Here is a 13,739-nt window from a genome sequence, read left to right as displayed (position 1 = left end):
ACAGCCAGGTTGATCCGTTGCGCAAAAATCTGTCACCAGATGAGGCTATTAATCGCGGTGAAATATCTCGTAAGAAGTATTGAATCTTAAATCTGTTGGATATCATTTTGAAAATTTTCTTTGCAATCTACAGGACCCGAAGCAGTACGTGCCACAAACGTATTCTATTACTTGACATACGAAGGCGGAGTACGGTTAGACCAGATCACGGATCCAATAACCCGGGCAGCGATCGAAGACCAGATCCGAAGCTTTGGCCAAACTCCTGCGCAACTGCTGAGCGAGCCCCATCCTCCAAGAGCGTCGACTATGCATCTGGCGCCTTTGATGTTCGCGGCGGCGCCTGACGATGTCTGCTTGAGGCTGAAACTACCCTCAAACGCGGCTGTCGTGCATGTCTCGGCGAATACATACCCGCAGTTGGCCATGCCAGCTGCTGTTACTGTGAGTAACTTAAAAACTTACTTAATAATTTTTAATTAAGTTTGCCACCATATTCCTATCGAAATGCAAAATACGTTTTCCTTCGACGCTACCATCTTCACAATATACTTTTGGCAGGGTTTACAAATTGAAGCATAAGTTGCTAAAAACCATGACTTGAAACAATATTTTAATAAATTGAGAAAGCATTGTCTGTTGTTCTCAATTTGATGGGAGAGATGAACTTAAATTCTGGTGTTTATTAAGTGAAAAACAAAAATTCAAAAAATTACATCCATATAATCTAAATCTGTTCAGGTGTTTAGAAGATGTCGTGGAATAAAGAAACTATCATACATACACCCTGAAAACATTACACTCCTTTTTTGGGCAGTAGAGTAATTATTATTGTAAATTGTCACAGGTGAGCGCAGCGCGCGCGTTCGCGGCGCACCGCTGGGTGGGCGGCGGCTGCGCGCACTCCGCGCCCGCGCGCCATGCGGACCATCCGCCGCCTCATCACCCTCTACTTATGGACCCTGTGTGGGGTAAGTCCGCTGAGAATCTTTAGCTAATCTGTGACTATCCAAGTCTTACCTCATTTCTTTCAGATAAATTTTGGAATGAAATGAATGAAATAATTTATTTGTATGAATATGGGAAGACAAGGTGTTTACAATAGAGAGTAGCCAACAAATCCAGTCAGGAAACCCTGACAAATGTTTTGACAAAGTAGATAGTACATTTTTCGTAAAGCTAATAGATATAATATTTTGTCAATAATATAATATGATATGATATCCTACCATAATAATCTTAAAATTGTAAATGAGAAGTTTCGTCTGTTTAATCATGTATCACTTGGAAAGCTTTTGGATTTCTGCTAGGTTAGACAGGTGAATAGCATCGATGCTGTAAGCTGAGCAATACGTCTACGATTGATCGCCAGTAAAAATTTCTTCTTTTTCTTTTTTCCGGGTGCGGCGATCTATTGACTCTAAAACACAGTATACACATAAGCGAAGATGAGCAGAGATGTATTCAGCATACCAATCAGTGTATTGTTAATAGACTAGCTTATGCCCCCGACTTCGTTCGCGTGGATTTAGGTTTTTAAAAATCGCATGGGAACTCTTTGCTTTTCCGGATTTAAAAGTCACATCCCTTTTCCGGGATGTAAGCTAACTCTATACCAAATTTATAGACCATAAGAATGGATGGTGAGAATAATAACATGTTTGTGCCATTAGCGGCGGGTGGCGCGCAAGCGTTGTCGCGTCGTCAGCTGGGTGACAATTTCTCGCAACGAGTACGCGCGCGCAGCAATTGCTTCGTGACGACTGTTGACTCACGCTTCCTCATCGCCGCTGGTTTCTGGGACAACAGCTTCCGAGTATTCTCTACTGAGACAGGTAACTATTTTTCAGTTAAAACTATTTCAAAAATGCCAGAATAACAACTATTTTTAAATGTTCTTTCAATGTTTGATAATAACTTAACATTCGTACACCTTTGGAACGGTCTATATTAAAATGCAGAAAACCTGACGAAGATTTTCAAATTAATTTCATAAACCAAGTAGATTTAAGTCGACAGTCTCTATGTACTATACTCACTAGATTGACCTTTCAAACAAAAATTTGATGATGTGAGTATTTGCTTATAACTTGACTTGGTTTGGCTGCTTTGTGGAACACGATTTTGATTGGGAATAATCATTCTATATATTTAATCTTCTTCACTATAAAGTTACATAAATTGGGTGCCATTATCAGTATCAACTTTATGTCGTACTCCATTTATGCTCGTTTTTTGTTGAAACTAATATTAAAAAAGTCGGCATTAATGGTGTTTTTAAATCTATGTGAAATGTCTAAGCATATTCTGAAATGAAATTTATTGTTTTCCAGCGAAAATAGTACAAATAATATTCGGTCACTACGGCGTGGTGACGTGCGTATCGCGTTCTGAATGTAACATTACTTCGGACTGCTACATCGCGTCTGGCTCTGAAGACTGCACTGTGCTGCTATGGCACTGGTAAGTAACTAAATTACACCACAAGGTATACACCACAAAGCCACCACAAATGTATAATTTGATATCCAAAAAAGATTAACCTTAACCAGAGATGCAATCGATTGGTTTTTAATTTTTATTGGTTTATTTACAAATAAATCTAAATATCTAACCTTCATCTACTTACAATTTATTAAAAATACATATTTTTCAGGCTTGACATTTATGTCAAAATGTATTTGGTTTTAACCTAACGACAACACTTATTTTGGAACTACAAGACGTATCTTGTGTAATTCGCCCCATCTTCCTCTCCTCAAAAGTAAATTTTATTCTGCCTTGCGGCTTTTAAATTGAACCAAATGACATCAACTTGTAGATTGACAGTTGTAACGATCAAATCACCCATAACTTGCAAACATTTATTATTGGCTGAAATGATTTTTTTTTTTTAATAGACTAGCGCTTAGCTGCAATAATACCTGGTGGCAAGTGATAATGCAGCCTAAGATGGCGCTTGCCTAGAAGCTGCCTATTCACTCTTGACTTGAAGGTACCCATATTATTATTGGAGGGGAAGACTGATGCTGGAACGGTGTTCCAAAGATTAGTGGTTTGAATTGTTGCAGCAAGAATACCGTAGATTCAGGCAATCACGACAAGTGAGATTGTAGCAAGGAGACTATCATAAGTTCCGAATCGACCAGCAGATTATCCGCGTCGTTGAGCGCAAGTGCGGGTGCTTGCGTTCTAACTTGATTTATTTAACTTTATTGTGTTTAAAGTCTCAATCATGTTCTAAAAATAGTTTTTACTGTTAAATAAACATAATTCCTTCACACTAAATAACACACAGTGATACTTATTACGTTGTGACTGTGATATTAGTGAATTCAAACTCGTAAAAAGTAAACTAGTTCACTTAAGTACCCACATCTATTAATTTATTTAAAAAAGTTGGAGTTTGCAACCGAAACAATGTCTTGTAATGCATGCAAGCAAAACATAAGCTCCACCGATAAAATAGCCTGCAGCTTGTGTCCTAACAGCTACCATTACACTTGTATCGGTCTATCAAAGGAAAATTTCTCGAAACTTTCGTCGAAAGCAAAGACGGCTTGGAAGTGTCCGGAGTGCAAGGTGCCTCGAAGCAAGGGAGACAACACCAATACCCCAGTGAAGACGTCGGAATTGGTCGCATCCAGCGAACCCAAGGACCAAGTTGATTTTCCATCGATCGATGAACGCCTAAATCGATTCGAAGAATCATTGACGACTAAAATAAATAGTTTAGAATCGTCATTAACTCACAACATCAACAAAGAGTTGTCATCCCTTCAAAGTCTAATAAAACAAATACCAGACCTTATCAAAACAGTTGACTTCATGTCTAGTAAGTTCGACGATATGCAGAGCGAAATAAAATGTTTAAAAGCGGAGGTATCTACGCTCCGTGTGGAAAATAATAAACTTCAAGAAAACTTTCGAGAACTTAACTATAAAATGTCGGATATTGAACAACGAGCGCGCGAGTCAAACTTGGAACTCCAGTGTATACCTGAGTTCCCGAGGGAGAACCTGGTTAATACGGTGATGCAACTTGGCAAAGCTATCTCCTACCCAATTAGCCAAAACGATATCATATCGTGTACACGAATAGCCAAGGTCAACTCGAGCAGCAGCAGGCCGCGGTCTGTCGTCCTGAAACTGTCGTCACCGCGCAAGCGAGACGAAGTACTCGGAGCATGCCTAAAGTTCAACAAATCGAACCCACTGGATAAACTCAACTGTTCGCACCTCGGCATCGCTGCGCCCGATAAATCTCCCATCTTCGTGTCCGAACACCTATCTCCAGCGAATCGTGCCCTGCATGCCTTGTCTCGCAGCTTTAAAAAGGAGCATGGGTACAAATACCTTTGGGTGCGGCACGGGCGTATTATGATGAGGAAAGACGACTCCTCGCCAGCTATTTGGATCAAAAATACTGACGCTCTTAAGGAAATTAAAACCTAGATTATTAATATTTTTCTATGTATATTGATTTAGCTATAACGGCGTTAAAGGTACTGTTGACAAATTAAGTATTTATTACCAAAATGCAAGGAGCATACGAGGTAAACTAGAAAGTTTTTACTTGTCTACTATTCAGTGTGATTACGATATCATAGTTATTACTGAGACTTGGCTCAACAATAGTGTATTCGATGCTGAAATTCTGAATGATAATTACAATATCTATCGTAGGGATAGATGTAGTACTAGCAGTGAAAAGGGAGAGGGGGGTGGAGTTTTAATAGCTATTTTGAAGAAGTTTAATTCGTCGCGCAACGCATGTTGGGAAAGTGATAACGAAGACCTATGGGTTACGGTCTCGGGTTCGTCGGGAAATCGCACCCATGAAGTACACATTTGCGCGGTTTACTTACCTCCGCCCCCAACCATATGCAAGCTGGATAGCCAGCTGTCGTCGATCAGTGAAGCACTACCTAACATAGATAGCGAAGGAGATGTTCTTCTTTTAGGCGATTTTAACCTCGGCTTCATACACTGGGCTGACGATAAGTCAAACTTAAACGTTACTCTTACCCGACCAACTGGCGTTAGTACCAATTTAGGTTATCTTCTTACAGATTTTATGGCGCTTCACAACTTTAAGCAATATAATAACACTAGGAACAAAGATAACAAAATTTTAGATTTAGTCTTCTGTAGTGGAGTTTTATGTGCAAAAGTACTTGTCGCGGATTTTCCTTTGAGTAAAATTGACCAATTTCACCCACCGTTACTAATTGATATAAATTTTTCTAAAGAACAATATCTTTGTCCAAATAATACACTTAAATACAATTTTCACCGAGCTAACTACAAAAACATTAACGAAGAACTAGAGTTAATCATTTGGGACAATATTTTTAACGACGATGATTCTGTCGATGAGATGATCGATAAATTTTACACAGTTATCAAAGGTCTTTTAGACAAGCACGTTCCCAAACTGATTGCGAAACGAGGTTCATATCCAACTTGGTTTACTAACAATCTTATCAGGTTAATTAAGGAAAAGGAATCACACCGTATTAAATATAAAAAAACTAAATGTCCCCTCGCAGAGTACGATTTTGTAGAAGCCAGGAAAAGGTGTCACGTTTCAATAGATCGGTGCTACGCTAATTACAAAAAAAGTATTGAAGAATCGATCTGTAAAAATAACCTGAAAGTACTATGGTCTTATTTAAAGTCTAAAAGAAAGAACCGAGGAACTATTCCTAGTGAAATGGTATTTAACGGAACAAAAATAACATCTCCTTTATCTATTTGCGGTGCTTTCGCTGAACACTTCTCCTCAGTTTACACGCAACCGGATCATAATGATAGTAGCCCAACGTTAAATGATGCTCCTACGACAGCTTCTAATACATATTTAGGTAATAATATTTTATTTAAAATATCTCTAGACCTCAAGTCAATCGAAATGGCTTTAAAAAAACTAGATAAAAATAAAGGAGCAGGTCCTGACAAATTACCGGCTATCTTTATTAAAAACTGCGCTGCACCTCTGTCTTATCCGTTATACTGTATTTTTAATCGTTCATTGGCCACTGGAATATTTCCCGAAAAGTGGAAATTTGCTAATGTTGTGCCAATCCCAAAAAGTGGACAAGCGGATGACATTTTAAATTATAGGCCTATTTCCCTACTATCTATTTTTGGTAAGGTTTTCGAATCTCTGATCTGTCAGTTTATTTCATTCCATCTAAAATCCATTCTTGTCCCTCAACAACATGGTTTCCGTAATAAAATGTCTACAGTTTCTAACTTGACTGAATATACAACACAAATTATTCATGAAATAGATAAGGGACATCAGGTGGATGCTGTTTATATGGACGTAAGTAAAGCTTTTGATCGTGTTGACCACTCCATATTGATAAATAAGCTACACACTGCTGGCATTCAAGGCAATCTACTTTCCTGGTTTAAGTCTTATTTGTCGGGAAGACATCAAAAGGTTGTTGTTTGCGGTTATGAATCTGCTCCATTTAAGGTCCCATCAGGCGTTCCGCAGGGATCTCATTTAGGCCCTATTTTGTTTCTAGTCTTTGTAAACGATTTGTGTGACCATGTAAAGTCATCCAATTATTCACTATTTGCTGACGACTTAAAGATTTTTAAAGCTATTGAAGCTACATCAGACTCTCTAGCTCTTCAAAATGACCTAAATTCTATCTCAGATTGGTCTGCTAAAAATAAACTGCCACTTAATATTAAGAAATGTCTACATATAAAATTTACCAAAAAACGTATGCCACTTCAGACTTCATATACACTTAATGGCCTTTTGCTGGATGAAGTAAATGAGATCAGAGACCTAGGCATTATTATTGATAAAAAACTATCCTTCAACACGCACATAGACGGAATAGTCAGTAAATGCTATAAACTATTAGGTTTTATCTGGCGCAACTGCAAATCTTTTAAGTCGTGTTTGGCCCTTAAAGTGGTTTATACTGCCTTAATTCGCAGCTTACTAGAATATGGCTCCAGCATTTGGAATCCATCCTATAAAGACCCCATATTAAGAATAGAAAGGGTTCAAAAACGATTCCTTTTTCTGTTAACGGTACATCAGAATAAAAAAGCAGAATTAACATCTTACAGGCAAAGACTGAGCTATTTTAAAATAATGTCACTTGAAAACCGACGCTGGGTATCCGATCAGGTACTTCTGTTCAAAATTTTAAACTATGAAATTGACTGCCCAAACATTTTACGCAAAATAATTTTTTCTGTGCCTCGTAAAAATTCGCGATTTTCTACGTACAAGCCTTATATTATAAGGGGATGCAGAACAAACTTAGGAGAAAACAATGTATTGATTAGAATATGTCGCGAACATAATAATCTTTTTAAAACTGCGAAAAATATGATAATAGATCCTCATTCACTCTCCTTGCAGCAGTACAAAAAAATGCTGCATCAGTATATTGATGCAGCATTATAAACTCGTATGCTTCTTCGTAATTTTTCTTATTTTTCTTGTTTTACGTAATATTTAGTATTTAATATTTAGTACTATTGTAAAATGCAGTGTTTTTATTTTTTATTTTTTCATATTTGTATTTTTAGCTTTAAGTTAACTGGTAATCCCGCACTTGCAAACTTTTAAAATGCATGCCGGTTTGCCAGTAATTGGGTGTACACTCTAAATTTTTTCTCTGTGAACTGTAATTGTTATTTTATAATATGTGTACTATCTGTTGGCAAACCAATAAAATAAAATAAAAATAAAATTAATGACGGTTTCCTGATACAGTTCTTGCAATTCACGAAGGCGAGTGGACTTTACTTATGATTACGTCGGATACACGGGCATTGCGTAAGTGTGCGTGCACGTCGGACCAATTAGTTGCGAGCAAGCGCTCGGAAACGCACACATTCAGTGTACGTTACTTATACCGATACGACTTAAACACAAGCATGAGCCACTCGCCTTCGTGAATTGCAAGAACTGTAGTATGTAAATGTTTTCTTCCAGGTCAGCCCGTCATGGAGGTATAGTGGGTGAAGGTGAAACGCCCGCGCCTCGTGTCACACTGACGGGTCATGATGCGCCACTAAATGGGGTGCTAGTGTCAGCTGAACTTGGCCTGGTCATATCCTCTTCAGTCAGTTAGTATTGACCAATATTTTTTTTAATTTGATGACAACATAACCGTTGATCCCGTGAAGTCTAAGATGGAAGCGTAATAACTTGAAAAAGGTATGACTATCCCATAAGCCCATCATCACCGTCATGATCACCCCATGACGGGCTCATTACAAAGCACGGGTCTACTCTGAGAATGAGAAGGATTTCGGCCATAGTCTACCACGAATTGGCAGACTTCACACATTTTTGAGAACATTATGGAGAGCTCTCAAGCATGCAGTGCAGGTTTCCTCTAGACTCTAGATGCTTAAAACGCACATAACTTCGAAAAGTTAGAGGTGTGTGCCTGGGATCGAACCCCTCCACCACCGATTAGGAGGCGGACGTCTTAACCACAAGGCACACACACAAGGCTCACCCCACAGCTGCACCCCATATCTACCCCTAACTTTCACTATGAACTAGGACTCATAAATAATTTAGTTACTTACTCCAATGGTGAGATATCCTAGAATTCCTAGGTTGTTGCAAAACTTATCAAACTTAGTTATGGAAGCATCTCAACCAGATCTTGCAATATTGTCGTATGTTATCAATTGATAATCTTTTTTATTTGTAGACACTTAAAAGAGTAGAGCTATAAGTTACATTACTTGACAATGGATCTTACGATCTCCCTTCAACATATTTTTTTAACCATGAACGTTTTATTCTAGATGGCCCAGTCCTCATCCACACGACATTCGGCGAGCTCCTGCGCTCGTTAGTCGCAGCGGAAGGAGTAACAAGTCCTCAACAGTTGGCGTTGTCCAGGGAAGGAGTGGTTGTGGTGGCGTACGCCAAAGGACATCTAGCTGCGTTCACTCTGAACGGACGGAGATTACGGCACGAGACCCATAATGATAACTTCCAGGTACGAATCTTCTCTTAGCGTTTTCTGTATCCCGGGTACTTTTTGTCGATTGTACTCAACAGATCATCAAATAGAGTATTGTACTATTTTACTCCCTAAAACACCATAGAACATGGCAAAAACATTCAGGGTAATAGGGAAACGTAAAATTTATTCTAGGCTTTGATTGTAGGTATGTCTGGTTTTCTAATACTAGTAGGTACCTAGTAGAGTATCTGGGGTAGAACTGGTTGTTTTAACCAAAGTTTTATTTATTTATTACACAAGTTGACTGCAATCTCACCTGGTGGTAAATGATGATGCAGTCTAAGATGGAAGCGGGCTAACCTGGAAGGGGTATACCAGTTTTTATTAAACCCATGCCCCTTTGGCTTCCACACGGTCTTCTCGGAAACGTTTTAACTACCTACCGGCTCAACCGATTTTGAGAAAATATGATACGTCATTGGATTCGTCTTGATGGCGCGAGTGTCACTGGGTATATAAGAGTCTTAAAAAATTCAAAATGGCGGATTTTACAGGCTGAAAAAGATGCAGTTTAAACTGCAGTCCAGGTTTTTTTGAAATGACTTGTTGGTTCCAGTGTCTGGTGCTATCGCGCTGTGGAGAATATCTAGTTTGCGGCGGCGACGCGGGCGTGGTGGAGGTGTGGCGCGCCTTCACGCTGGCTCCGCTGTACGCCTTCCCGCCCGCCGGCGCTCCTGTCACCAGTCTAGCTCTTTCCCACGACCAGCGGTAAACTCCTTACTTTCTACAAATTTTTTTTTAGTGTTCCCTACTCGAAGGGTGTCAACGGGACCCTATTACTAAGCCTCCGCTGTCCATCCATCCGTCCGTCTGTCTGTCTGTCTGTCAGCGGGCTGTATCTCTTAAACCATTATAGGTATAGAATTGAAATTTTCACAGAATTTGTATTTCTATTGCCCCTATCAACAAATAGTAAAATTTCAAAATAGCCACTATGAAAATTTAAAAAATTAAGCTAGCTATTTCTTGTATATTTATTTATATTTCACCAAGTATATTTTATATTTTATTTTTATAAAGCTATTTACATAAGTTCTTAACACCCTTAAGTCTTATCGACTTGTCTGGGCAACCCTTGTACGAAGTTACGGAACCCTTCGTGTGAGAGTCCGACTCGTACTTGGCTGATTTTTATTAATTTATTGCAAGGTAACTCGGAATCACTGCTCGACTCTCCTCCATATGTTACCAACGATTACTCTCATATTTCGGCCACATCATACGGCGGGGGGACGACAGCTTGGAAAAGCTCATAGTGACGGGCAACACTGAGGGCAAAAGACCGAGAGGCCGCTCACCAACTAGGTAGTCCGACCAGCTAAAGGAGTCCAGCAGGTGTGGATTTCATCACATTGTAAAAATGGCCACCGACAGAAGCCGATGGAAACAGATAAGCCATTCGAGGGCAGTTTGCCAGGACCACGACCTTCAGCAATGAAGGAACGACCGTAGAGAGAGAGAGAGATTGCAAGGTAGACATGTGCTTGGCCAAAAGCAAATTGACAGACTTCACACACCTTTGAGAATACTATGGAGAACTCTTAGGTGTGCAGGTTTCCTCACGATGTTTTCCTTCACCTTTAAAGCAAGTGATCTTTTACTTGCTACAAACACATGTGACACCGAAAAGTTTGCCCGGTATCGAACGCTCGAGCCTAACCACTAGGCTATCACAACTTTTGTATAAAATTCTACAATGTATCTGTTTGTTATCCTTCTAGGTTCCTACTAGCGGGTCTGGAGAACGGTTCCCTTGTGGTGTTCCACATAGACTTCAACAGATGGCACCACGAGTACCAGCAGCGCTACTGAGGCTGGGAATACCTTAGCTTTAGACTCTAACATCACAAGACAACCTCTAACGACAAACGAATATCGCTTTTATTTCAATAAGGATAGAGTTTAAAATTGATTGTGTTATTGTGGTTACTTTTAGTGTCAATGGTTTTGACAGGTTTTAATAATTATGCTGTCTTTTTCCGCTGGCAACATTGTGAAAAGGACAATAGTTTTAGACCTGCTCAATATAGTTTCAGCAACCAACAACAGAGGAATATACGTCCATGCCAATCGTAATAGTTTAGTTCCACGAGCGCTAACTACAGCTGACTATCTCTCTAATCTCTCTGTGCGTCGTACTCCTCATTACTTAAGGAAAACCCCTTAAAGGAAAGGGGTCACGACTTGTTAGTGAAAATCGTGACCCCTTGAAGGGGGCTTATCAAAGGATAATAATGTGGTAGGTTCCTAAATTGTTCTGCATAATATTAATTTCAAATAAGATAGCTTTATCTGGCAAGTTTTACGTACCTACTGCCTAATTCAAATTCACGTTAAAATGGCTAAAATAGTGCAATCAATCTTATATCTTACGCTTCGGAAATAAAACTTAAATTCGTTTGTACTGTTTTGACGTTTGTGAACCGTGTTGTCTAAGGTTGTCTACCATTTTCATATGAGGCGCGAAAACTTTTTAATGTCAAAATTTGGGACAGGTAAAAAATTAACGCGTTCTACAATTTTGGAACAAAAATATTCTGTGACAGTGCGAAGGTATTCGACTCGTTTAATGGCGATTTATTACAATCAAATTTTGGGATTTAAAAGCTTTCGTTGAGTGTATTTTAGGTTTTAGAATGATTGCTGAAGCGTTATAAAGCAGTAGTTAGAATTAGTTTGCGTAAATGAGCAGATTTTCTTACATTGTATTTGTGCCGTTCTTCACTATTGAAATTGATAAAAATCATATATTTTTTACCAAGTATAAAAAAATATTAAAAAGGATTCTATAAAATGTAACTGTAATAAAAGCGTGACTTGAATCTTTTTTCGAACGGAAGTAACGCCAATGTTCGTTTTTAAAATGGCCGCCAAACAAAGCAGCTGCTATAAGGCCGCCATTTTTTATCGAGGTGTTTGAAAAGTACCAGTAGTTAACGCCATAGAGTAAAAGGTTTATTTTTTACTTACTCCTGTCTACGATACCTTTTTTAAATGTACTAAATTCACTTAATTATTTTTAATTGCTATTTCTCTACCACAACGTCAAAGAAGTTTTTCTTCAACTGTTCGTGTAAACTTTGTACACGCATTTTTTTTACAAGTTTTTTTTTGGCAAAAATCATTCGTATATTTTAGTAAAAAACTTCAAACCCGAGCCGTAAGGCGTAGGCTAAAATTATATTAGCGACAAGAATGTTTTAAATAAAATAAAAATATTTATGTGATCCATTCAATAGTGAATAACTTCACAAAATTAATTATGTATAACTTAATTATAAATAATAATATATTAACAGTGTTAGATAAATGTTACATTTAAAGCAATTGATATAAAAGGCAGCCTGCAGTTGGTATATGTAGATAATATTCTATAAGTTAAATTTTATATTTTGACATTCCAGTTTTATTTATAAAATGATTTTTATTTGTATATTGCGCGACCAATTATATTTTTCTATTAATTATAATTTTTTTAGTGCCATAGATATTTTTTTCCTTTATTGCGATCTCTTCAAGACGTCCATTATTTTTATTTAACAGGAGACTTTTTGATGTACTTAATTGAAATTATTATCAGATGATGGTGATGATGATGATGTGCAATATTTTGCTGTATTATTATTTATTTAAATATTGTGAATTTATTCTTAGGTATTTGACGTGGTGTTTATTGGTATTTCTATTAAAACATTATTACTTGTCTAATTGATTTTAAAATATTTTCAAAAATCATTCCTATTTTTAAACATGTTTTTATTTTCTTATTCATTGGTGACGGGTAGGCTTAGTACTTAATGAAATTGACTTATATATTGTTGTACTTAATACCTTTTTTTGGTTTTTATTAAATGGTCATATTGACTTATGTTGCTTTTTATTTATTTCCTTTTGTTTCTTTTTTCAATTACTTACGTAGTTACAATTACCGGCAAACAGCTTGAGCAACCAATCGCATGCTCTGGCGTGGCACAAATCCTCTCGCGCTGCCTCTGGTCCACGAAAGACCTAAATATTCATACTACACGTTTGCTCAAGTTCTTTACCGATCCGAGTAGGCACTTTATATTTTTTGCTACTAAATAAGGTGTTTTTATTAATTTGCTAAGTTAGCTATAAAAAATAATGTAGTCAAATTAAAAATGGCGGTTTTGGCAAGAAATAACAAAGCTACTGCTACGAGACCAAAATAATGTTAGAGCGCCCTTGTAATAATATGGGGAGCTTGAAGTAGATTGACCACTTCAAGCCGTGACTACAAAGCGAAATACCAACTTCCTTTCATTGTCATACCTACATGAGACCGCTCGAGCTGTCCATTGTATTGTTAAACGATCGATTGCAAGAGCTATCTTCGCGGCTGGCGCCTCGTCTTTTTAAATTCACGTCAATAGCTTCCGGTCTGGACATTACTGTACTATTAGGTATGCCAAAGTTAATATTCTAATAAATTTAAGCACAGTGCCGGACAGAAAATATTGTACATCGGACTTTAGAAAGAGAGTTCGGCTTCGTAGAGCGCCGTCTCTGTCTGTCTATGTGACGTTTTGTCGGTCTCAACGCTCTACGAATTTGTTATCTCACTCTAAAGTTCGATGTACAATATTTCCTGCCGGGCACCGTATATGATATTTTATTTGGCTTTAGTCTTCGAGTAAAGGTAAACGGTTAAGAAAACAAATCTTGGCAGACAGATTTTTCGTTTTG

At 38.0% G+C, this 13,739-nt stretch overlaps 1 protein-coding gene across 19 annotated transcripts in view; it reads left to right on the top strand.

Annotated features, from left to right (window-relative positions):
- Positions 1 to 12,900, top strand: part of rg (A kinase anchor protein rugose) — a 530,630-nt gene extending 517,730 nt beyond the window's left edge. For all 19 annotated transcript variants that reach the window (XM_069506123.1, XM_069506120.1, XM_069506125.1 and 16 more), the window contains 8 exons: positions 134 to 444; positions 848 to 971; positions 1,674 to 1,835; positions 2,334 to 2,463; positions 7,979 to 8,112; positions 8,809 to 9,005; positions 9,589 to 9,740; positions 10,754 to 12,900. In XM_069506123.1, coding sequence (XP_069362224.1) covers positions 134 to 444; positions 848 to 971; positions 1,674 to 1,835; positions 2,334 to 2,463; positions 7,979 to 8,112; positions 8,809 to 9,005; positions 9,589 to 9,740; positions 10,754 to 10,844 — 1,301 coding nt within the window. In that variant the 3' untranslated portion in view covers positions 10,845 to 12,900. The remainder of the gene's footprint in view (positions 1 to 133; positions 445 to 847; positions 972 to 1,673; positions 1,836 to 2,333; positions 2,464 to 7,978; positions 8,113 to 8,808; positions 9,006 to 9,588; positions 9,741 to 10,753) is intronic.
- Positions 12,901 to 13,739: the final 839 nt, after the last annotated feature.

This window comes from Maniola hyperantus, chromosome 22, assembly GCF_902806685.2.
Source record: "Maniola hyperantus chromosome 22, iAphHyp1.2, whole genome shotgun sequence".
Classification (NCBI taxonomy): domain Eukaryota; kingdom Metazoa; phylum Arthropoda; class Insecta; order Lepidoptera; family Nymphalidae; genus Maniola; species Maniola hyperantus.
Note: the sequence above shows the minus strand (reverse complement) of the source record. Positions and strands in the feature narration are given on the sequence as shown.